At 42.4% G+C, this 26,375-nt stretch overlaps 1 protein-coding gene across 1 annotated transcript; it reads right to left on the minus strand.

The window, feature by feature from the left end:
• Positions 1-12,640: 12,640 nt before the first annotated feature.
• Positions 12,641-23,145, minus strand: LOC130294619 (nicotinamide N-methyltransferase-like). The gene is made up of 3 exons (XM_056544761.1): positions 22,995-23,145; positions 15,660-15,867; positions 12,641-13,064 (listed from the first exon to the last, which is right to left on the minus strand). Exons 1-3 carry the CDS (start codon positions 23,143-23,145, stop codon positions 12,641-12,643), a joined length of 783 nt encoding a protein of 260 aa, XP_056400736.1.
• Positions 23,146-26,375: the final 3,230 nt, after the last annotated feature.

Here is a 26,375-nt window from a genome sequence, read left to right on the forward strand (position 1 = left end):
AGTTATTCGTCCTTCCCAACTGTACCTCTGAGGTCCTCCTCGGTCTGCCATGGCTCCGGCTTCATTCTCCCACCCTTGATTGGACCACCGGGGAGATCAAGAACTGGGACTCTGCCTGCCATAGGAAGTGCCTCTCCCCCCCCTCCCAGTCCCGTCAGCCAAGCCTCAGTGCCTCCTCATGGCCCCCGTCCTGGTGACACACTGCCCCGTGCCAGGCTTCGCCCTCTGCCCTCCCTCCCCATTCCCACTCCTGCTGTACTGCCTGCCGTTGAGGAAACCCTCCAGTCTTTCCCGGTGTCCTCATCCCAGGGGAGGCAGTTACCGGACAAAGAAAAGGGGAGACCTAAGGGGGGGGGTACTGTTACGCCTAGCGCTCCGGGTCCCCGCTCCTCCCCGGAGCGCTCACGGCGTCTCTCTCCCTGCATCGCCCCGGTCAGTCCCGCTGTCCGGGAGCGCTGCACTGTCATGGCCGTCGGGGATGCGATTCGCACAGCGGGACGCGCCCGCTCGCGAATCGCATCCCAGGTCACTTACCCGTCCCGGTCCCCTGCTGTCATGCGCTGGCGCGCGCGGCTCCGCTCTCTAGGGCGCGCGCGCGCCAGCTCTCTGAGATTTAAAGGGCCAGTGCACCAATGATTGGTGCCTGGCCCAATTAGCTTAATTGGCTCCCACCTGCTCCCAGACTATATCTGCTCACTGCCCCTGCACTCCCTGGCCGGATCTTGTTGCCTTGTGCCAGTGAAAGCGTTTAGTGTGTCCAAAGCCTGTGTTACCTGAACTTCTGCTATCCATCTTGACTACGAACCTTGCCGCCTGCCCCGACCTTCTGCTACGTCTGACCTTGCCTCTGCCTAGTCCTTCTGTCCCACGCCTTCTCAGCAGTCAGCGAGGTTGAGCCGTTGCTAGTGGATACGACCTGGTTGCTACTGCCGCAGCAAGACCATCCCGCTTTGCGGCGGGCTCTGGTGAACACCAGTAGCCTCTTAGAACCGGTCCACTAGCACGGTCCACGCCAATCCCTCGTTGACACAGAGGATCCACTACCTGTGAGCCGAATCGTGACAGTAGCATTGCAAATGTTTTTAAATTTTCATTGACAAATGTATCAAGTTTATGCAAAGACTCTATGCTGACCATTCTTCTTTTTCAAGACTTCTGCAGTTCACCCTGTTATTCTGGATATCAACTTCTGGACCAATTCTTGACCAGTGACAAGCCATTGGTGCTTGAAGTTTATCACAGTTTATGTGTTTTTGATGATTTACCATAGGCTCTCTGGGATTTTTCCTGGCCACGCACCCAAAATTATAATGTTTTTCTCTCAGCCACTTGTGCCTTGTGACATTGTCTGCATCATGATGCCCATCTTCAAATTTATGTAACTGTTTTATTGACTTTATCCAGCCTTTAAGCCTTGAGGACCTAGTCCACTTATCAGTAATAATCCAAAAGGTGCCGTGTTCCTGAATGATACAACCTCATCAATGTCTACACTATCTACGAGCTGGTCTGCCTGGACCATTACTACAGATAGTTTGGTGGTGTAACGCCGAGCGCTCCGGTTCCCGCATCCATCCGGAGCGCTCACGGCTTCTTGTCTCCTGCAGCGCCTCGGTCTCTCACTCTGATCGGGAGCGCTGCTACAGTGCTGCCGGCGGGGATGCGATCCGCATGACGGCACTAGTCCGCTTGTGGATCACATCCCGCTCTGATTACCTGTCCCGTCCTCTGTCTCAGCCCCGACACGCGCGGTCCCGCTCTCTAGGGCGCGCGCGCGCCGGGTCTCTCAGATTTAAAGGGCCAGTGCACCATTAATTGGTGCCTGGCCCAATCTGTTCCAATCAGTGCTAATCATTGTGGAAAGTATAAAAACCCACTTCCCCTTCCTGTCCTTGCCGGATCTTGTTGCCTTAGTGCCTCGAGAAAGCGTTTAGTGTGTCCCAAAGCCTGTGTACCCAGACCTTCTGCTGTTGCTCCTGACTACGAACCATTGCCGCCTGCCCTGACCTTCTGCTAGGTCTGACCTCGCCTCTGTCTAGCCCTTCTGTACCACGCCTATCTCAGCTGTCAGTGAGAGCTCGAGTCGCTATCGGGGGATACGACCTGGGAGTTACCGCCAAAGCAAGCCCATCCCGCCTTGCGGCGGGCTCTGTGGAAAGCCGGTAACTTCTTAGAACCGGTCCCCCGGTATGGCCCGTGTCATCGCCTCATTGACCAGAGGATCCACTACCCGCATACCAGTACGGATCGTGACAGGTGGTTGTCAGTATTAATAGGCTGACACTTGGAGTAAACATGGAGGAGATTACACCTCTTCAATGAGCTGATTGGTGGGGGGATGCTGGGAGATAGAACCATATCCCAATAAATACAGATAGATAGATAGATAGATATGAGATAGTTTGATAGATAACAATTGGATTACCCAAAATTCACAGGAACACAGCCAGGCAAAGGTTCAAGGATAATGTTCTGGTTGAGGTTGAAGAAGAAGAGGCAGGACTCAGCTGAGCCATGCAGAGGGTAGAGGTCACCAAATGGACAGGAAGATCAGATGAAGTGCTAGCCTCTCCTGCAGTGTACAGTATGGGTGAGGGTCAGCTGTAGCATAGCTCAGAATGACATTCCAGACAGTGCCCATCCCTGTGGTGGCCTGTGCATTAACCCCTGGATACACAATGCACCTGTACTAATTTGCTCTGCTACTTTGTATCTGTGAAATATCACCATCCTTTTGCTATTAATTCCTTGGAGCTCTATTAATTCAACACAAATGTACCTATATCTTGGGAGATATTAATAAAGGGATCATGCAGCAGAAATGGAAGCAGACAACCCATATGGACAGTAAATACACTCAGGGAGCTGAGTAGAAATGCAAGTGGGGACAGGATACAGGAGCACACATTCACTTTCATGCTCATATTACAATGATAGGGCAAGTGGGGAATCATGACAATGCAGGGACAGAGCCAATGGCTGCCAAGATGGCCACAGGTTACTACTTTATCTGCATCCTGAGGATATGGATTAAGTTTAAAGTGTTGGCTGACTAATGATCTACTCAGGACCCATCTGAGATCCCTGCTCTTGTGCACCCTGCTCTGTGTAGTCTGGTTCTGAATGGACTTTAAGGACAGTGGAACTATGTGAACTCTGTTTAGTCTGTATTGATGTAATTTAATTGTATGTGTGCCTACAATATACTATACTATAACACAGTTTGTCCAGATACACATAGTAAGTCTCACCCCATCAGCGCTGTGTTCAATCCTAGCACAGATGTCTCAGGATGCATGAGGGTGTTAGCTCACATGCTAAATCCATATATAAACAAATTAATTTCTCATTGGCAATTTTTTCATTCTTCCAAAGGGTTAATATAACGAAGATTGAGGATTTTCTCTACGTCCCTTTTCGACTGGGTGTTTCTCATATTCATCTCTGTGTGGGGATTGGTCAACATTTGTTTTAAATGTTTGTTGTGCACAATATACTATAGACTATAACTAAAAACACGTATTGCTCAAAACGCGTCAGTCCCTTACAAGTTGCCATCATAATGCCGTGCACTTGTTATTTCATTGTTTTGTAATAAAGAAGATCATTATTTATGGGCCTTGCCGAGGAGAAATTATTTTGTTTATAACACGGTTTGGAAAGTACATAGCACTATGTGGGAACTGTAAGAATATGTGGAAAACAATGGCACTATAAGGCCGAATAGGACTTTACTGTATGCTGACCTTGTATGGCACGGCACAGTCCATCTCTAAGGATAGGCATCAAGTGGATATAGATCCAGAAAACAGGACTTTACCAGGCGCTTCTTCTCAAAGGAATGACAGCCCAAACCACACTTGCTGGATTCAGGGACAGTCAAATTTATTAGGTGCAACAAAGTTTCGAGTCCGTGCAGGACTCTTCGTCTGGCATAATGATTTCAGACATAGACAATGTTTATATAAGGCCCTGAGGTAATCATTACTGGGTCAAAGGGTCATGACATTACATAACAGTAAAAAACATCAGGACTAGGCAAACTTAAAATAATCACATAAAAACTGTGAAAAAATGCCTAAAAGATAGGCATCTATCTATAATACAATAGAGTCCAGTCCAGTAACATTGTATGCAATATGTGTGACTTGTCATCATAGTAGTGGTTTATGAATGAAACCCAGAATGAGGCCGGTGAGTATCTGTCAGGCTGATGTGTGTGGATATCAGCGCTGTGCAATGCAGACATCGGAGCTCTGTTAACCAGAACACCCGTGTCTCTACAGCGCATGAAACAGGAGAGCTGTCAAACTTTATAGCTCGCTCCTGTAATGAAAACGGGGAGCGCTGATGCGATCAGTGAGTCCGCTGGCAAGGGAGGGATGACGTGTGGTTTCAAGGTAAACAGTGTGCAGAACCGATGCGCACACAGGGGGCGGAGTATAGTAACATGTGGCCACAATGTAAACAATGCGCAGAAGTCATGCGCACGCGGAGGGCAGATCGGGGCTGGAGTGGTCAGTGTTTTTATGTGTCTCCAGCGCTGCAAAGTGCCCTATAATGTATATCTAGCACTGCAGAATGACATTGATCTTTCAGGGGGTAATTGATAACCCAAACTAAAGGGACTGTATTTATGTAAATATAGAAATACTTGTAAAAATAATTATAAATATAAAAATGGCTAAAGTGGTAATATTTAGCTCTGTGGAAGATAATGCAGCCCTATAGGTGAGTATAGGTACTGCAGCCATGTGGCTCTATTGGATTGGGCACCGTTGTTACACAGAGACAGTGACCAGAATATTAGAAGCAATATGAGGTACATAGATATAATATATAAAAAAAAAACATGAGTAAAACATGAATACTTATAAATAGCCATACAAAAGGTGAGGGGTGAATTATGGGGAGTATAGAGGGAATATTATCCTTACACCTGGCCATGAATCTTAAAAGGAAAAAAGAGGGGGAGGGGAAGGGGGTGGTGGGTTGGTGTGTGGGGGAAAGGTAAAACCCGCATGGTATAAGACCCCATGGGGTGGTCTTTATAAAACTGTTTCGACCATCTCGTTAAGGCCCTTTGGTGAGACTGTAGCAAGTTTAAACATCCAGAAAATGTATTTTTTCTTTAATGATTCAAACCTATTTGGTATGTGTTCAGGAATGTGGTCGATGGGGATGACGGTAATAAGATTTGTCCCTTCTGGGTGGTTGTTAGTGCAGTGTCTGGAAACAGCGTGCAGGAGAAATGTATTTCTTATATTCTGTCTATGTTTATTTAGATGATTTTGTAGGGGTTGGATTGTGCGCCCAACATATTGCAGATGCATTCCAATAGATAAATTACATAGGATGACTGCCAAGTGAGTCTAAATTTCATATGAAATTTTTCGCCGGTGCTATTAGACTGATACTCCGTTACTCCATTTTTTACTTATTATTTTTTATACTTAATTCCAATGCAATGAAATAAAAATGGAGTAACTAAAAATAGAAATAGAAACAGAAACCCCCAACATTTACAAAATGGAGTGTTTTCCCCCACACAGGTATATATATATATATATATATATATATATATATATATATATATATATATTGTTTCACCTTAGATTTTGTATTTTACCCAGAAAATACACGTAACTGTGATTTAGATGGCTTTGCCGTGATCACTTTTAACACCTTTAACTTTGTTGTTGTGTGAAACCCAGGTAAAAAGAAAACTTAAAATAAACCAAAAAAATACACGTAACTGGTATCTAGATGGCTATGCTGCATTCACAATGCATTTAATACATATTGCTAAAATACAGATAAGTCCATTGCTTTTCTTAGTTTGCTAGGTATTTGCAATGTGAAAGCTTTTATGGGCTGGTTCACTGCTGGCAGGGATCTGTAATTTACCAACTGTACAGACTACTGCAGATAGTGGCAGGAGGTCCTTGTCTGAGATCAGTTTACAGATCAATGCTGTGTTCATCTTGCTGTGGAATTCTATGTAACTTGGGAAGGCTTTCTTGCATCTGTAGTCCTTTCTCTGTCACCCCTTTCTCCAAAATGGTGGCCACAATGCAGTACATGAGACTTTATCAGTGTCTCAAACCCACCCCTGTGATGTGTCCTATTGGCCTGGGAGCTTAATGACACATAAATGCAAGCAAATAATTGGATAACCTAGGACCATGTGATAGCTGCAAGGTATGCTGGGTATACCCTGACATGATCTCATTGTCTACTTCCTCCTTTTATGTAGGTGCCAAAATGTCATGTGTTCCTCATCCCTTTTGCTTTTATTGTGCACATTGCCAGGTTCACACGAGCTGAACCTAGCAATGTTCACCCAAAAATCTGGAATACGTATTGTAGACCAGGTTGCCTGTATTTTCTGGGTTTAATTTAACATATTGGCCCTGATTTACTAAGAGTGGAGTGTAGGTTTTTTTGTGTTGTGTTTTTTGCTGTTCTGACCTTTTTTTCCATGGTATTTACTAGTTTACTCCACTTTCAGAAATGTTATACCTGCTTGTAAAAGTGTAGGGTTTTCTTCCCAGAAAATTCACATGCTTTTCAGAGTGGTTTTCAGAAAAGATGAGTGATCTTGGATGAAATGTAGGGAACACGCCTCTTTTCCCAAAAAACACGCCCATTTTGTAGGGTTTTTTTTTAGGCACAAAACCCGACAAAAAGAGTAGGAATCCTGTAAGTAAATGAGGGTCATTGTATTTGTACCTGAGTGTCACCTCAATTTGGATTAGAAGTGTTGAGAGTGAACACTGAGTATACATTTTAGTCCAAGTTTCCTGTATTTTCTGGGTTTGATCGAACAGATAGTATGTGTAACCGGGTGTAACATAAATATGCCCTAAAATCATTGACAATAAATGTGGAATAAGCATTTTAGGCTAAGTTGTCTGAATTTTCAGGGTTTAATCAAACAAATAGAATTTCTGCTTCTATTTAACATAAATATGCATTAAGGGTAGGGTCACACGTGCCATATGTTGCTGCACATTTCCTGCTTCATATTTTCCTACCCATTGAAGTTAATGGTCAAAATAGAGCACAATTTCCGTAGTGTGCAGGGGCCCTAAAGGCCTTATGCATCTTTATTACAAGTCTGCATTATGTCTGTGTACAAAACAAAGCCATAATGGGTCAGTGCACCTGAGCTCTAAGGATGAAGAAAATTAATGGTAAGTACTTCTCATATTTTGTTCATTGGCGTTGCAAATTGCTTTGTGATGCAATAGAAATATATGACAAATACATCAAGATTCAAAGGGGGGGGGGGGAATATAATTTGTTTTACCACTTTTTCTGTGTGAAAAAGTTGCACATTTCAGCTCAAATATAAAAAAAATTGTGCAATCTCTTGCCAGTCCAGACCACACTTAGAAACTTGTCTACATCTAAGCTACTTTGCAATTTACTAGGAATGTCTACCTCTATAAAAAAAAAATGTGTGGGAAGTACAAATGACCAATATCAAAGGGGACAAAAAGAATTTAATATACAGGGTGCGCCATTTATATGGATACACCTTAATAAAATGGGAATGGTTGGTGATATTAACTTCCTGTTTGGGGCACATTAGTATATGTGAGGGGAAAACTTTTCAAGATGGGTGGTGACCATGGCGGCCATTTTGAAGTTGGCCATTTTGAATCCAACTTTTGTTTTTTTCAATAGGAAGAGGGTCATGTGACACATCAAAATTATTGGGAATTTCACAAGAAAAACAATGATGTGCTTGGTTTTAACATAACTTTATTATTTCATGAGTTATTTACAAGTTTCTGACCACTTATAAAATGTGTTTAATGTGCTGCCCATTGTGTTGGATTGTCAATGCAACCCTCTTCTCCCACTCTTCACACACTGATAGCAACACCGCAGGACTTTGTCTTTTTATTCGGGTGCATAGAAAATCCTAAAAGCAAGACGCCAGGGTCCGCAGCGAGGTGCAGCCGAGAGGTGGCGCTTCAAAGTTAGCTCATAGAAAAACACTCATGTCTAATCTATCGTTTAAACCGAGACCGCCTTGCGCATTCGTTTTTTAGAATCCATTTCCTTCTTTTTTGTAGAAGGATTTTCTTGATATCACAGCCGTTTGCTAAGACTGCACGTTCTATTCTATTCCGAAAAATTTAAGTACTTTTGAATCACTGTAGTGTTCGTCTCTAATATGTGATATAAGTCTAGGGGCCCTTTACCCGTGCGTATAGAATTGAAATGTTTCCTAAACCTAATATTAACTGCACGGGTGGTACACCCAATATAGAACCTGTTGCAGGGACAGCAAATGGCATAAATAAAATATTTTGTCTGGCAGCAAATGAAGTCCCTACATTTTACTTCCACTCCTCCTAGCCGTACATATTTTTCTGTACAGCAGAAGCTGCACCAATTGCAGCTCCTGCATTAAAGGTATCTTTCGGTGCATCTTTATTTAACCAGGTTGGATTTAAAGAGGTACTCCCACCCTAGACATCTTATCCCCTATCCAAAGGATAGGGGATAAGATGTCTGATCTCGGGGGTCCCGCCGCTGCGGACCCCTGCAGTATTGCATGTGGCACCCACCTTGCGGAAGCGCTGGAGGGTCTGAGTCGCGACTATGGGAACGGAAGTCCGTGACGTCAGGACTCCGCCCCCGTGTGACATCACGCCCGTCCCCTCAATGCAAGTCTATGGGAGGGGGCGTCACGCCCCCTCCCATAGACTTGCATTGAGGGGACGGGCGTGACATCACACGGGGCTGAGTCCTGACATCACGGACCTCCGTTCCCTTAGTCGCGACTCAGACTCTCCAGCGCTTCCGCACAAAAAACAGGTGGGTGCCGCATGCAAAACTGCGGGGGTCCCCAGCGGCGGGACCCCCGAGATCAGACATCTTATCCCCTATCCTTCTGATAGGGGATAAGATGTCTAGGGTGCGAGTACCCCTTTAATGTGGGATTTCTTAAAGAACTGCTAACCAGAATATTTTTCAGATTCTTACACTTTTTAAAAGTAACCAAAGGTCTATTTGTGGCACACTCTTTTAAGTCTGGATTATTCTGTACAATTGACCAGTTATCATTGATAGCTTTTTTTTATCTTGTGTGTTACCGGACGGTACATAAAGGAGATGGAAAATCTCTGGGAATTTTTAGTATTTCTTTTGGATTTATTTGAACATGTCTTATTTACCAGGGTTTTCCGTTGGACATTATTCACTTTTTTCAAAGCTAGTTCCAATATAGAAGTGGGGTATCCTCTTTGTACCAAACGTGCATACAGTTCTCTTGCCTGCATCTGAAAGTCTTCTTCTCTACTATTAATCCTTTTAAGTCTGAGGAACTGTCCGTATGGGACAGCCTTTTTCGTATGCTCAGGATGATAACTGCTATAATGCAGGAGAGAATTGTATGCCGTTGGTTATCTGTAACCCGTGGTAACCACTACACCGTTAGTAATCCCTACTTTTACATCTAGGAATTCTACCTCCCGATCCCCTGTTTTCCATGTGAAATGGAGATTCATGTAGTTTTCATCGTTTAGGGCGGAGACGAAGTCCGCCCAGACAATGAAAACGTCATCCACAAACCTGTAATAACTTGAGATGAATTTCAAATACATATTGGTGTTAGAAAAAATATACTTTTTTTCAAATCCTGCCACATAAAGATTAGCCAGAGGACAAGCCACCGGAGTCCCCATGGCTACTCCTCTTATTTGGGTATGCCATTCATTCTTGAATTTAAAAGAATTGTTTGAAAGAATGAACTGTAAGGAATCACAGACAAAATTAATGTAATTTCCGCTTCTCTCGGATCTCTTTAGGAACTGTCAGATAATATCGATACTTTTAGTTTGAGAAATACTAGTATAAAGACTATATCGATAGATACAAAAATGCAATTTGCAGGTACCTGTAGTCCCTCCAGAGACCCGAGGAAGTCATTGGTGTCTTTTATTAGAGCTGGAATTTCTATCAATAAAGGATGCAGCAGCCAATCTATGTACTGTGACAGTGGCTCCGTTAGAGTCCCCACCCCCGAGATAATGGGTCTCCCGGGTGGAGACTCCAGCATTTTATGCACCTTTGGAAGACAATACCACACCGCCTCCCTTGGTTCTTTTGGGAGGAGCTCTTCCGCTAGTTTTTCTTTAAATTACACCTTTTTCAAAGTAAATTCTTAGAAGAGACTGAAGTCTGCTTTTTAGATGTATAATAGGATTTTTAGGGAGTTTATTGTAATGCAAGTGATTACTTAATTGACGATTTGCTTCTTTAATACAGTTTTCTTTCCTCATAATAAATATATTTCCTCCCTTGTCAGATTTTTTTTTATTTCTATATCTTTGCAGTTCTTCAGTCTCTCCAGAGCACTTTTTTCTTCTCTAGATAAATTGTCAGTTTCCTTAGGATAACATAATGCCTTCACCTCCTCCAGAATTTTCCTTTGGAAGAGGTCAAGGCTGCTGCCTGGTGTGATTTGAGGACAGAAAGTAGAACGTGTGCCTCCTTTAAACTCTGGAACCTCAAACTCTGTTAACATATTTTCATCTTCTCCAGGCAACAGATCCATTAAAGTATAAAGACAATCGAGCTCAACCTGGTGGGCCTCACTGAGGGTGCTAAAGCCCAGGGGTCCAATACTAACAGGGAATTCTCCCTCCAATCTCGTTTTGGGTTTGCACAATGATCTTTATTACAGAAAAACTTTTTTAGGCTAATCGTACGTATGGCCCTAAACAGATCTATTTTAAATGCTACTTGATTATATTATTTTATTTTTACTTGGTATATTTTTTACTCTGTATATTTTACTTGCCTGTTAGTTTAATATATGTAATGTATTGCCAACCCTTATTTTATCTGTTATTTAAATTATTTTATGGATATTTTATCATAATCTGTAAATTATTTGAATCACTCAAGCTTTGCTATCTGTGACCTTTTACTGCGATGATATCCTCACTGACCTGCCATATTTTTAGCATCTTAGTGTAATATATTTATATATATATATATATATATATATATATATATATATATATATATATATGTGTGTGTGTGTGTGTGTGTGTGTGTGTGTGTGTGCCCTGACGAAGAAAGAGCGTTGTCCATATACTTAATAAACGTTTCTTATTTTCTGACACCAAGTCCATTATTCGGCCATCTGATCACTCCTCGACGCCACTATAATACATCCTTATTTTAAGGAATCTGGATTTTTCTGTGCATTCGCCTGCTGTAACCTACTGCCATAAGGACACACACGAGTAGGATACTAAATACATCTGAAAACCAATAACAGTGTTGTGCCAAAAGCTCAACACTACCAGGTGAACGCATATCTATCCGTATAACTTACAATTATATATATAAAAGAAAATGGCACTTAGATAGCGCCATTTTTTCTGTTTGCTTTTCCATATACTTCTTGCATACCTTTAATAAAGGAGCAGCCAAGTATGACAAATCCTGTCACAAAAGAACACGGTTTATTGTTAAATATTGATCTTTATTATAATATTGGCAAAATGCGTAAAAAAACAGTATCCTTTTATTACCCCATGATTACCCAGATAATTTTTCTGTATAAGAGCAAGGGGGGGGGGGGGGGGGGAGAGGTTGATTCAGTTCTATATTAGGAAATTACTATACAAATAATTTTGGACCTAAAACACATGATTTTAAAAGATTGGTTTTAAAGGGGTACTCCGGTGGAAAACTTTTTTTTTTTTAAACCAACTGGTATCAGAAAGTTAAAGAGATTTGTAAATGACTGCTATTAAAAAATCTTAATTTTTCCAGTACTTTTTAGGGTCTGTATACTACAGAGGAAATGGTTTACTTTTCGGAACACAGAGCTCTCTGCTGACATCACGAGCACAGTGCTCTCTGCTGAAATCACGAGCACAGTGATCTCTGTCCATTTTAGGCCCTGTCCAGAGCAGCATATGTTTGCTATGGGGATTTTCATCTACTCTGGACAGTTCCTAAAATGGACAGAGATCACTGTGGTAGTGATGTCAGCAGAGAGCTCCATGTTCCAAAAAGAAAACCATTTCCTCTGTAGTATTCAGCAGTTAATAAGTACTGGAAGGATTAAGATTTTTTAATAGAAGTCATTTACAAATCTGTTTAACTTTCTGGCACCAGTTGATTTAAAAAAAAAAAAAAAAAGTTTTCCACGGGAGTACCCCTTTAACTTTAAAGGGGTACTCTGCTGCTCAGCATTTGGAAAAAACTGTTCCCGGGAGCTCGTGACATCCTCTCAATGCAAGTCTATGGGAGGGGGCGGGACCTTGCATAGACTTGCATTGAGGGGGCGTGGCTATGACGTCACAAGCTTCCGGGAACAGTTTGTTCCAAATGCTGAACAGCGGAGTACCCCTCTAAAGTAGAAGCTAAATCTGTCACCGATAGAATACACCCTCTTGGATCTTTATCATTTGCACGCTAGACTCTAAGCAAATAATAGAATTATAGGGAAATAAGATAGAGGAAGCCCTAGTCTCATTATTAAATTTTTCATTGCAGAGGTATTCCTCATAAAAGTATACCCTGCCTATGGGTGGCATATGCCATTGTGGTAGGCCTATATCGGAAATCGTAGACTTGAGCACAGTCTGTCTGCTCGGACCTACTTCACCTTGTGAGCTGCAATGAATATTATGGCCTTATAGTCAGCAAGGTCACTCTGAGCTTTTCTCTTTTTAACTTTACAGTCATCAATAACAAAACCTACTTCCCCTAGAGCTTTCCTTGCAAAATCCTCATCATAAGAAAAGGCATGGAGCTTGTCTTTCCCGACTGTATAATAAGATATCTCTAAACACCCAATCAATATGAGGTGTCCGCCAGGTTTCAGCAGCTTTGACATCTTCCTCAGATATCTGATGTAGTCATCTTGGTTTTTACAGACATTATCTAGAAGCCAAGCGCTGATGATACAATCTGCTGGTGGTAAGACTATTGGATCCGTCATATTTTCCTTCGCGAGATTACACTTCACAACGTGTTCAACGGCTGATTTCAGTTTTTCTTCTGTGTCCTGTAACTGGTCACTAATAGGAAAAAAAAAAAAAGATTGTCCGACAGTCAACATCAGGAGTGTGGTGAGAAAGCTCTGTAGTTAGTTTAAAATTTTCCACTACCGGAATAAAGTAATAAAGTGATTTTAATTCTCTCATATTAATGAGCTCCCGGGAGTCCCCTCAATGATGCACAGCTATTTCTCATTCTCTACATTAAAGGAACAAGATTAGAGCTGGAATTTTGATCAGTAGCACACATACAAGAGCTTAATCTCCTTTACTTGTCTGGCCAATCACATCACAGCACCCACTCTTTACTAATAGACCATAGTGCTGGTAAAGGTATACTGATCAGACTGGCACTCTGCCGAAGAAAAATATTAAAGGGGTACTCTGCCCCTTAACATCTTACCCCCTATTCAAAGGAAAGGGGAGAAGATGTCTGATCGCGGGGGTCCAGCTGCTGGGAACCCCCGCAATCTCTCCTGCAGCACAAAGTTCGCTCCGTGCAGCAGATGACACAGAGGTGCGGTGGAACCCCCGCAATTAGACATCTTATCCCCTATCCTTTTAAAAGGGGATACAATATCTAGGGGCGGAGTACCCCTTTAAGTACACTATTACCAATGGCCCTTGAAGGGAAAATGTGTTACTGTTCAAGGTACTATGTGAGTAAAAATAAAAGAAACAGCAGCACAGCGAGGAAGAGGTTACACTAAGCAATGGACTGCTGATGACAACGACAAATTAAAGGGAGGGAAGATAGGATTACATTCAGGAGGTAGCACTGTGTACATACAGTTGTAGGAACAGGAGAGATATCTGCCCAAACTTCATAGGTGGTGAGAGATGAGAGAGAAACCTTACAGGGGCACTCCACTGGAAAAAAAAATTCTAAATTAACTGGTGCCAGAAAGTTAAACAGATTTGTAAATTGCTTCTATTAAAAAAGCTTATTCCTTTCAGTACTTATCAGTTGTATGATCCACAGGAAGTTCTTTTCTTTTTAAACTTCTTTTCTGTCTGACCACAGTGCTCTCTGTTGACACCTCTGTACATATCAGGAACTGTCCAGAGTAGGATAGGTTTGCTATGGGGATTTGCTTCTTCTCTGGATAGTTCCTAAATTGGACAGAGGTGGCAGCAGAGAGCACTGTGGTCAGACAGAAAGGCAATTTAAAAAGAAAATAATTTCCTGTGGAGCATACAGCAGCTGATAAGTACTGCAATGATTAAGATTTTTAAATAGAAGTAATTTACAAATCTGTTTTTAACTTTCTGGTACCAGTTGATTTAGATTTTTTTTTCCCACTGGAGTACCCCTTTAAATCATCTTTTATGGACATTGTGGATCCACTGAAGAAAGCAATCAGACTAATGAGGCATGCACACAGTCCAGGCTTTCTCTTCCACATTTCCCGCAGTCTGTCTTGATGTCTCTGTTACTAGCGACAGCAAATCAGTGGACGGCTGATTTCAGAGAAGTTAGATATGCAGTTGTCTTGTTAAATGAAGTAATTTACAAATATGTTAAAAATATCTATGCTATCAAATAGAAGGAAGTAGTTTGAAATGACAATGATCATTTAAATTAAACCAAAGCTGGTGTCACTATTTTACTCTGCCCTTCCAACAGTAACCATGAAAGTGCAGGATACTACTGATATTTGAGTGTCTATGGACTTCTAAAATGTTTTTAAGGCAAAATTATTTTGGCAACAAGTACGACTATGGGTAACTGGATGGTACAAAGTGGTAACAGGTTGAACAAAAACCCACTACACTGGCAGATCTTTTATACTTTTTAAAATCAGTGTCTAAAAATGATTATTTTTTTGGAGTCAGATTCCTGCTGGTGTTTATCTGCACAAAGAGTTATTGAAAGTTGCTATCTCTAAAATGGTTGTTGAAGCTATGTGTATAGGTTTTTGTACTGGCTTTGACATTACCCCATTATTGACTCATGATTGGCTGGAAAATCTGTTCAGATGCATGGGATTGCTTGAGGTCATGTGATCCTTACTCTTTATCCTTTCTGCCACATGGCTAATGTTATTTTTTGCAGCTTCTGCAGACTCTACCGCTTGAAGATTGAGTTCTAGCTGAATCGAGTGAAGTTCTGATAGAACCTGTACGAATAGAAGACACGGGACAGCACTCACCATCCAAGTGATCTTTACTTCCAAGCGTTCGGAAGCATCCGAAGTGGACCCAGATGGAGGCTGGGAGCACGGCCGGGACAGACTGTTTCACGCAATTAGCGCTTCCTCAAGCCGGTGTACACCGGCTTGAGGAAGTGCTAATTGTGTGAAACAGTCTGTCCCGGCCGTGCTCCCCGCCTCCACCTGGGTCCACTTCGGATACTTCCGAACGCTTGGAAATAAAGATCACTTGGATGGTGAGTGCTGTCCCGTGTCTTCTATTCGTACATTGCCATTTATCTTCCATGGACATTGCACCACCGCAAATCCACAGTCAGCTGCTGAATCCTACAGCGGTCTCACCCTAGTTGCGTCAGTGCCGGACCTTACTGTTCTCCCCATAGTGCTCTGATAGAACCTGGGTTCTATGGGTTCAGTTTGCTCATCTATAATCTTGAATAATCATTTGGATCCAAACTTTTACCTGTTTCCTGCTATGTCTACATGAAGTTTTGCAGCATGTCCCCAATTAAATGCTCCAGTACGTGTGTCCAGCCATCTCTTCAGCTCCAAAATGCATCTGTCTTTAACCTTCAACACTAAGATGCGTTTGAAGAACTCACAGGATGGCAACAGATAATGAATCATAGAACCAGTGCTGAGGTCAATCATGAGATCTCCTTTAATATGACCTACAAAAAAAGAAACAAATAAATATATTAAATTCACACTGAATTATTTAACACATAAAACTTTTATGGATGTTGGGAATAAACAATAATATACTTCTATATTACGTTTCTATATTTTCTAAATGCCCCATAATAGGCCATACAGAATACGCTGTAAGCAGGTAGCATAGGTTACTGCAGGGGTCTACACCCCATCCAAGCTAGTTCCCAATGTGGAATGGTAAAAATCCAGAAAAGCTGGGATGCTAAGCAGTGCTATTCTACTGGGCCTGAGTTATCTATTAGGGTTGGATATTTTGTGCTATGGCGGGTAGGTTGGTAGTAGGACCAATCATTCCTTCCCAAATATGGTAAGTTTTTGTCTTAAAAGCAGATGTATTACTAGCCAAGTTGCCGGACTATAAAAATTTTCAGGTAATGCAGAGGGGAAAAAAGAATGAAGCCAGAGACTGAAAACCCACATGAGTCTACTGTTATGGAAGAATAATACTGTATTTTGAAATTTTTTGGAACTTCGGTAAGCAAAATCTATGGCTAGCCAACACTCAGAGGGGCAGGAGAATATTTTTATGTTTTCCATCAGGGCCAATTATACTTTTTCCATGCAAAGCTGAATTTTTTTTTTAAATAAATAAATAAAATATTGGGGTTAAATCTTAATTTATTCTGTGTGTGTTTTATTACAGCGACACCTAATTCATATGGCTTCATATCTTGTGACCCCTATAACTTTTTGCATCTACTTAGCAGTGTGAGGGCAATTTTTTCGCACAATGATCTAAAGTTATTATTGATATAATTTCAAGGCCGATTGGACTTTATTGATTGCCTTTTTAAATTATTTTTTTTTCTAGGATATAAAATTGCAAAGAAAAAATTTATAAATCTTGTATTTTTATTGAGGGCGAGGGTTATTAATATTTATTTAATATAAAAATGTGCACATTTGCAGTTTATTGCAGACATGACAGAAGCAGCACCTGTCATGTAACCCCCTACATGCTATGGTCACTACTGATAATATGTAAATAAGGTTAAAAGATCAGCACTGAACTGAGCTCTGATGCTGATTACTGAAAGCGGGTGTCAGCTGCAGATAGCAGCCAGCACCAGAAAAGTATGGAGTAGGCTCAGTTCTTGAGCCAGTTCCATATACACTTAACGTCTCCATTATCTATCTTTCTATCTATAGTTACTTCAAAGGAATCGCAGCACACCCAAACAGCATACGGTGCAAAAAACTGAGCTTTATTGGCCCATGTAGTGCGACGTTTCGATGGTATCACACCATCTTTATCAAGCATGCTTGATAAAGATGGTGTGATACCATCGACACATCATACTACATGGGCCAATAAAGCTCAGTTTTTTGCACCCTATGCTGTTTGGGTGTGCTGCGATTCCTTTGAAGTAACTATCGATGGAAACGGTCTGCGACTGGGACCACAGTCATCGCCTGCACCCCTATCTACTCTTTGTGACCTGCTGAGGTTGTGCTGCCTATCTTGTATTTGTGGCTATCTATCTATCTATCTCATATCTATCTCTCTCATATCTATCTATCTATCCATCTATCTATCTCATATCTATCTATCTATCTCATATCTATCTATCTCATATTTATCTATCTATCTCATATCTATCTATTTATCTATCCATCTATCTAAAAGAAAATATTTGCAGCACTCAAAATAAGATTATGGTGAAAAAAAGTGTAGCTTTATTTCATCCATTTCTTTGGATGGAATAAAGCTACACTTTTTTTTCACCATAATCTTATTTTGAGTGCTGCAAATATTGTCTTTTGTATTTTAAGAGTCCTGGACCAATACTGTTTTGCTTGCTGGCACCTACTCTTGTGCATTTCTGGTAGTTCTGTTTCTCAACTTTGGATATTTATCCATCTATCTATCTATCTATGTCACGGAGGGTTAATGGGGCGAAATTAACCCTATGATAGCCTGACTGTCATTAAAGGGGTGGTACCACCTCACTCTTTATTTTTTATATCCAGCTTCTACCTTTCTCAGGCCACAGAAAGAGAAAGCCGGTCAGGAAAGCCAGAAGCAGCAACCAAAGAGGATAATGAACGGAATCTCCGCTCGCAGAATTCCACAAGCAGAGATTCCATTCTGGCTGCTGCCACAATACTTTGGCGGTAGGACCGCGTGGCACTGCACCGTCACCATTGACGGCTGTGCGGTGTTCGCGGACTTCCGCGCAAAGAATGAACATGTTCTTTCTTTGCGCGGAACAATTTCAGCGGCGGAATTGTCCGCAGCTGAAATACCACAGTGTGAACGGGTCTCGTGGAAATCCATTCACACTGATGTTTTTGTTCACAGCATGTAATTCCGTTCGCGGCATTCCACTCACGGAATTCCATGGGAATTGCGCAGTGTGAACATACCCTTACACTGCTTTTCTTCAGCTAATGCAAGGAAGGCAGTGCACAGCTTAAATGACCTTACTTTACTTCTAGGCCACCATTCACATACACCTCCAAATTTCCTTGTTCCTTCTAGACTCCATTGACCCCCCAATACTCATCTATCCCCTACAGACAACTCTTTTCAGACTCCCTTGTTCTCCTTCCTTAACCTCTTAAGGACGCAGGGCGTATGGATACGCCCTGCATTCCGAGTCCTTAAGGACGCAGGGCGTATCCATACGCCCGTGGGAAATCCGGTCCCCACCGCTAGCCGGTTGGGGACCGGAGCCGGATGCCTGCTGAAATCATTCAGCAGGCATCCCGGCACATCGCCCAGGGGGGTCCTGAGACCCCCCCATGTCGGCGATCGGAGAAAATCGCATGTCAATTCAGACATGCGATTTTCTCCAATTCCGGGCTGATCGGGTCTCTGGTTGCACGATCACCCGGAAAATAGGGCTGATCGGAGTTGTCAGCAACAACCCCGATCAACCCAAAGGATTGGAGTGAGATCGCAAAGCTGCAATCTACTCCTATCCCCTGCCATTACTCAGAACGGAGTTCTGACCAATGGCAGCGCAGGACAGGGGGTTGCCATGGCAACCCCCCGTTCTGCCCGCCCCTGGATGTCAAGGGGCTCTGGAAAGAAGATGGAGGCCGTACCTGCAGGAGAAGATGCCTGGGGACCTGGGATCTTCGCTGGAGCCTGCAGGATCCTGATCAGGTAGGGAATCCACAGTGGGGGGGGGGGGGGGGGGGATTGAAAGTGAAAGTAAATCGATCTTTACTGTGGCAACCACTAGGGGGGCCAAACTGCAACTCCCAGCATGCCCAGAGAGCCAAAGGCTGTCTGGGCATGCTGGGAGTTGTAGTTTTGCAACATCTGGAGGGTCACAGTTTGGAGACCACTGTTACAGGGGTGCCCAAACAGTAGCCCTCCAGATGTTGCCAAACTACAACTCTCAGCATGCCTCGACTGCCCAGGCATGCTGGGAGTTGTAGTTCTGTAACATCTGTCCCTTCAGATTTAGCAATTTTCATGACATTTTTGAAAATTGCTGCTCTACTTTGAAGCTCTCTAATTTTTTCAAAAAGCAAAAATATGTCCATTTTATGATGCCAACATAAAGGAGACATATTGTATTTGTGAATAAAAATAACATTTATTTGGAATATCCATTTTCCTTACAATTAGAGAGCTTCAAAGTTAGAAAAATGCAACATTTTCAAAATTTTCATGAAATTTTGGGATTTTTCACCAAAAAAGGATGCAAGTAGCGCCGAAAATTTACCACCAAAATAAAGTAGAATATGTCACGAAAAAACAATCTCAGAATCAGAATATTCGGTAAAAGCATTTTCGCGTTATTAATTTGTAAAGTGACGGTGGTCAGAATTGCGAAAAAGGGCTCAGTCCTTAAGGTGAAAAAGGGCTGTGTCCTTAAGGGGTTAACCCCTATATCCCCTCCAGATCCTACTTTCTCCTCTAAACACCCTTATCTACTCCAGACTCCTCTAGTGGAAGCTTATCTACCATGAGATAAAATAATTGGGCATTTTCATTTCAGTATGCTTGACCAATTTTTTCACACTGTGGGACAGTATTGATCCCCCCTTACATATTAGATGGTCAACAAGTCCCCCCCATTTGGTGTGTCCATGTTTGGATGCAGTCTTCAAAATGTCATCAACTGATGTATATTGTCATAAAAAGCACCCCTTATGCCCTCCCCCATGGGTTAGGTGTGTAATGACTGGATGGGACACTTTCTACTTTGACCTCAAGACGATCATGCTCACATGATTTACCTACATGACTTCCTCCCTTGCTCTTTTACTATAACACTAAAAGCAGAAGAGGATAGACAGTAGAATTTCCTGTACCTGTGGTGTATTGTGCAGCAGAGGCAGTCTTTAAGGTAAATCATGTGAATGCCCTCATCTTGAAAGCTACATATGTTGCGGGCAACGTAACCAATGTTTACACAACAGAGGGGTTTCCTCTTGGGTGATGCAATAAAAAATAAGACATAGTATTATCTATTGCAGTGTCCCACCGTGTGTTTTTATGTTGCTTTATGGTCATCATAACAATGCCTTAAAGATAAAATAGAAAAAAAACGAGGAACCACGTCTCGTGAGATACCTATGGCACCAATAGGAGAAGAATGGTGGACATTCACCAGCCTTACAGATGGCCGCTCACCTTGTGATAGATAATACGCACTTATCACCCCAAAATCAGGGTAGTTATATATTCCTGAGGAGAACTGGGGAGCCTGTAGGTCACTGGAGCAGGATACCCGGTCCCGCCTGGAGCATCAATATTATGGTAAAAAAAAAAAAAAAAAACTCTACATCAGGCACTGTTCTATGTCCAGGCAGGAAGAAAGTAGTATCCAAGGCAGAACTTCATTAAAGTACCAAAGGGTACTATTTTTTATTGAAATTTTGAAATCAATTTTTTCTTGCGCTATTCTCCCTGGCAGCCCTGATGGCCATCACACTACCGTGGGACAATGGTATACAGGTATTCCAGATATCCTATATAGGTTGTGAGTACTGCTATCACAGTGTGAAGAAGACTCAGGGCAGGTGAATTGCACACACACTAATTATACATTTATACTGTGAAGGAAAATGGTAGAAAAGTTGGAGGGCTTCTGTTTCGTACAATCAACTGTCAAGTCTGAGAATATCTTGTCCCTAAAGAGGAGATGTGCTGTGTGGGGTCTAAAGTAGTGGGGTAATGTCTCCCTTGTAAGAGTTCCAATAACTGAATGTCCCACATTCCTACAAGAGGAGAACCTATGCAAGAGTCTCATTGCAATTTAGGACCTGTAGGGCTTCGGGCCAAGCATAACTATTCCAGTGACTGAGAGAACTACACCTTAGTTGTCTGCACCTGCAGCTATGGCCATTACAGCGGAACAAGGACCAGAATCAGGAATCCTTCTGGGAACCAACTGGTGTGATGCAACCAAGTTTTTTTTTTTTTAAGAAATGATTTAGAAATTTCATGAGAAAGTGGTTGAACCCTTTAGGGGTACATTATATTCACCTAGGTATAGCTGTGGCCGATTTTTAGTGCAAAATGTGCACCAACAATCTGCAACAGTTAGATTTATGAGATTTGACTAAAACGTTGTTGCAGGGACAGAAGACAACTTCCAGCAACTCTACAGACCACTGCTTAACCCCTTAAGGACTAAGGACGTATCGGTACATCCTTGGTCCTGCTCCCGTGATATAACGCGGGGTTACACGGTAACCCCGCATCATAACACGGCGGGCCCGGCGTCATAGTGAAGCCGGGACCCACCGCTAACAGCTATTAACCCTTTAGCCGCGCTCTCAGAGCTGAGCAACGCGGCTAAAAGTGAAACTAAAAACTGCCGGTTAGCTCAGTGGGCTGTTAAGGATAGCCGCGGCGAAATCGCGGCATCTCGAACAGCTTGCAGGACAGCCGGAGGGTCCCTACCTGCCTCCTCGCTGTCCGATCGCCGAATGACTGCTCAGTGCCTGAGATCCAGGCATGAGCAGTCAAGCGGCAGAATCATCGATCACTGGTTTCCTACGAGAAACCAGTGATCAATGATAAAGATCAGTGTGTGCAGTGTTATAGGTCCCTATGGGATAACAATGATCAGTATAAGAGATCAGTGTGTGCAGTGTTATAGGTCCCTATGGGAGCTATAACACTGCAAAAAAAAGTGAAAAAAAAGTGAATAAAGATCATTTAACCCCTCCCCTATTAAAAGTTTGAATCACCCCCCTTTTCCCATAAAAAAAAACACAGTGTAAATAAAAATAAACATATATGGTATCACCGCATGCGGAAATGTCCGAATTATAAAAATATATTGTTAATTAAACCGCACGGTCAATGGCGTACGCGCAAAAAAAATCCAAAGTCCAAAATAGTGCATTTTTGGTCACTTTTTATATCATTTAAAAATGAATAAAAAGCGATCAATAAGTCCTCTCAATGCAAAAATGATACCGTTAAAAACTTCAGATCACGGCGCAAAAAATGAGCCCTCATACCACCCCATAATCGGAAAAATAAAAAAGTTATAGGGGTCAGAAGATGACAATTTTAAACGTATAATTTTTCCTGCATATAGTTATGATTTTTTTCCAGAAGTCCGACAAAATCAAACCTATAATTAGGATATCATTTTAATCCTATGGACCTACAGAATAAAGATTAGGTGTCATTTTTACCGAAAAATGTACTACGTAGAAACGGAAGCCCCCAAAAGTTACAAAACAACGTTTTTTTTTTTTTCCAATTTTGTCGCGCAATGATTTTTTTTTCCATTTCACCGTAGATTTTTGGGCAAAATGACTGACGTCATTACAAAGTAGAATTGGTGGCGCTAAAAATAAGCAATCATATGGATTTTTAGGTGCAAAATTGAAAGAGTTATGATTTTTTAAAGGCAAGGAGCAAAAAAACGAAAATGCAAAAACGGAAAATCACCCGGTCCTTAAGGGCTTAAATAAATGGAAAACGAAACTGCAGAAAGTCCCATAGACTTGAATGAGTCTTTAACTCTTGAGGCCCTATTTATTTTAATTTTTTTTATCAAGTTCAATAACCACCAAGCTGATTCTCCACAACTTCAAAATAAGTTTGCCCAGTTGTATTTAGGTCATATTTGTCTAACCATGGAACCTTTAAGTTACATACCTTTTTTAAAAATCTTCGTAAGATTTTCAATGGGGAAAATCAAGGTGTCATCTTTAAAGGTCAAATCAGGTTTATCTGAAAAATAATGCTCCAAGTATTGTCTGGAATCATAACCGTCTACATGGTAGACCTTGGAGGTACTGGTATCCATGATATAATCTTGTATCACAGACAAGGTAACTTCTTCTACAATGGTGCTCAAGGTGGTAATATACATATATACCAGAGATCTGTTTACATAAGTATGTTAGTAAGAATTACTCATCACATCACAGGTTATTATTATCATGAGACAATCTTGGGCAAATGTGTTATAAGAGATTAACCCCTTGGGGACCGAGACCATTTTGACCCTAAGGACCAGAGCATTTTTTGTACATCTGAACACTGTCACTTTAAGCATTAATAACTCTGGGATGCTTGTACTTATGAATTTGATTCAGAGAATGTTTTTTTCGTGACATATTCTACTTTATGTTAGTAGTAAATTAGTAAAGTAGTAAACTTGCATCATTTGGTGAAAAATTTAAAAATTTCATGAAAAATTTAAAAAGTTGGCATTTTCATAACTTTGAAGCTCTCAAAATAGACATTCCAAATAAATTATATATTGATTCAGATATACAATATGTCTACTATATGTTTGCATCATAAAGTTGACGTGTTTTTACTTTTTGAAGACATCAGAGGGCTTCAAAGTTCAGCAGCAATTTTCAAATTTTTCAAGTAAATTTCAAAGTCTGAATTTTCCAGGGACCAGTTCAGTTTTGAAGTGAATTTGAGGGTCTTTATGTTAGAAATACCCCATAATGGACTCCATTATGAAAACTGCACCCCTCAACGTATTCAAAATGACATTTAGAAAGTTTGTTAACCCTTTAGGTGTTTCACAGGAATGGCAGCAAAGGGGAGGCGAAAATTCTAAATCTTCATTTTTTTACACCAACACAATTTTTTTTACACTGTTCTTGTAGATCCATACTTTTTATTTTTAATAGGGGTAAAAGGAGAAAATGCCCACCAAAATTTGTAACCCAATTTCTCTCGAGTAAGGAAATACCTCATATGTGGATGTAAACTGCTCTGTGGGTGCAATAGAGGGCTCAGAAGGGAAAGAGCGACATTTGGCTTTTGGAAAGCAAATTTTGCTGAAATGGTTTTTGGGGGCATGTCACATTTAGGAAGCCCCTATGGTGACAGAACAGCGAAAAAGACCTAACATGGCATACTATTTTGGAAACTGCACCCCTTAAAGGAGTAGTCCAGTGGTGATTCAGTGGTGAGCAACTTATCCCCTATCCTAAGGATAGGGGATAAGTTGCAAATCGCGGGGGGTCCGACCCCTGGGGCCCCCCGCGATCTCCTGTACGGAGCCCCGACAGCCCGCTGGAAGGGGGCGTGTCGACCTCCGCACGAGGCGGCGGCCGACACGCCCCCTCAATACAACTCTATGGCAGAGCCGAAGCGCTGCCTTCGGCAATCTCCGGCTCTGCCATAGAGATGTATTGAGAGGGCGTGTCGGCCGCCGCCTCGTGCGGGGGTCGACACCCGCTATCTCGGCGGAGAGCTGGGGCCCCGTACAGAGAGATCGCAGGGGGCCCCAGCGGTCGGACCCCCCGCGATCTCAAACTTATCCCCTATCCTTAGGATAGGGGATAAGTTTTTCACCACTGGACTACCCCTTTAAGGAACATAACAAAGGGTACAGTGAACCTTAACACTCCACAGGTGATTGACAGGTCTTTGTAACGGTGGGCTGAGCAAATGAAATATTACATTTTTCATTTTCACGGACTACTGTTCCAAAAATCTGTCAGACACCTGTGGGGTGCTAAGGCTCACTTTACCCCTTATTACGTTCCGTGAGGGGTGTAGTTTCCAAAATGGGGTCACATGTGGGTGTTAATTTTTTTGCGTTTATGTCAGAACCGCTGTAACCAGCAGCCACCCCTGTGCAAATCACCAGTTTATGCCTCAAATGTACATAGTGCGCTCTCACTCCTGAGCCTTGTTGTGCGTCCGCAGAGCATTTTCCGTCCACATATGGGCTATTTCCGTACTTGGGAGAAATTGTAATTTGTGTTACAATTTTTTTTTCCTTTATACCTCTTATGAAAATGAAAAGTATGGGGCAACACCAGCATGTTAGTGTAAAAAAAAAAAAAAAAGAATGTCACTAACATGTGGTGTAGACCGCAACTTTACCTTTTACTTGCTGTAAACCCCCGCCCATGTGAATGTACCCTGGGGGGGGGGGGGGGGGGGGGGTTACTGTCAGTGCATGCTGGGAGTTGTAGTTATGCAACAGCTGGAGGCACACTGGTTGGAATTGGGAAACACTGAGTTAGGTAACAGACTACCGCAGTGTTTCTGCACCACTGTCTGTTTCCTAACTCAGTATTTTCTAACCCATGTGCCTCCAGCTGTAACAAAACTGCAACTCCCAGCATGCATGTTATGTCAGCGCATGCTGGGAGTTATAGTTTTGCAACAGCAGGAGGCACAGGGGTTGGGAAACACTGAATTAGGAAAAAGACAATGTTTCCCAACCAGTGTGCCTCCAGTTGTTGCAATACTACAACTCCCAGCATGCCCGGACAGCAAAAGGGCATGCTGGGAATTGTAGTTATGCAACAACTGGAGGAGAACAATTTGAAGACCACTGTGAAGTGGTCTTCAAACTGTAGCCCTCCAGATGTTTCAAGACTTCAACTCAAACCATGCCCAGACTGCCTAGGCATGCTGGGAGTGGTAGTTCGGCAACATCTGAAGGGCCAGATGTTGCCAAACTACAACTCCCATCATGCCTTGACAGCCTTGGCATGCTTTGAATTGACATCTGGAGCTCTACAGTTTGGACACCACTGTATAGTGGTCTCCAAACAGTGCCCTTCCAGATGTTGCAAAACTACAACTCCCAGCATGCTGAGACTGTCCAGGTATGCTGGGAGTTATAGTTCTGCAACATCTGAAGGACCAGATGTTACAGAACTACAACTCCCAGCATGCCTGGACATTCTGGGAGTTGAAGTTTTGCAACATCTGGAAGGACAGTGGTCTCCAAACAGTTGCCCTCCAGATATTGCAAAACTACAACTTCCAGCATGCTGGGAATTGTAGTTTTGAGACTCCTAGATACAGCAGTGAAGATCACTTTACGACGATCTTCACAGCTGCATCTAACACCACCGCCACCACTTGCCTGCCGCCTCGTGTCAGCTACCAGTGTCCCCGCAACGCCGAGGTAACTGCCTCTGGTCCCCGCCACACCATCGCCGCCATCTTCCCCCGCTCTGCCCCGACATCCAGGGGCGTGCAGAGCAGGGGAAATGAATATTCCCCCCGCCCCTGCCCTTCGATTCACCGAGGTAAATCGCAGGG

This window comes from Hyla sarda, chromosome 10 (assembly GCF_029499605.1).
Source record: "Hyla sarda isolate aHylSar1 chromosome 10, aHylSar1.hap1, whole genome shotgun sequence".
Lineage (NCBI taxonomy): Eukaryota > Metazoa > Chordata > Amphibia > Anura > Hylidae > Hyla > Hyla sarda.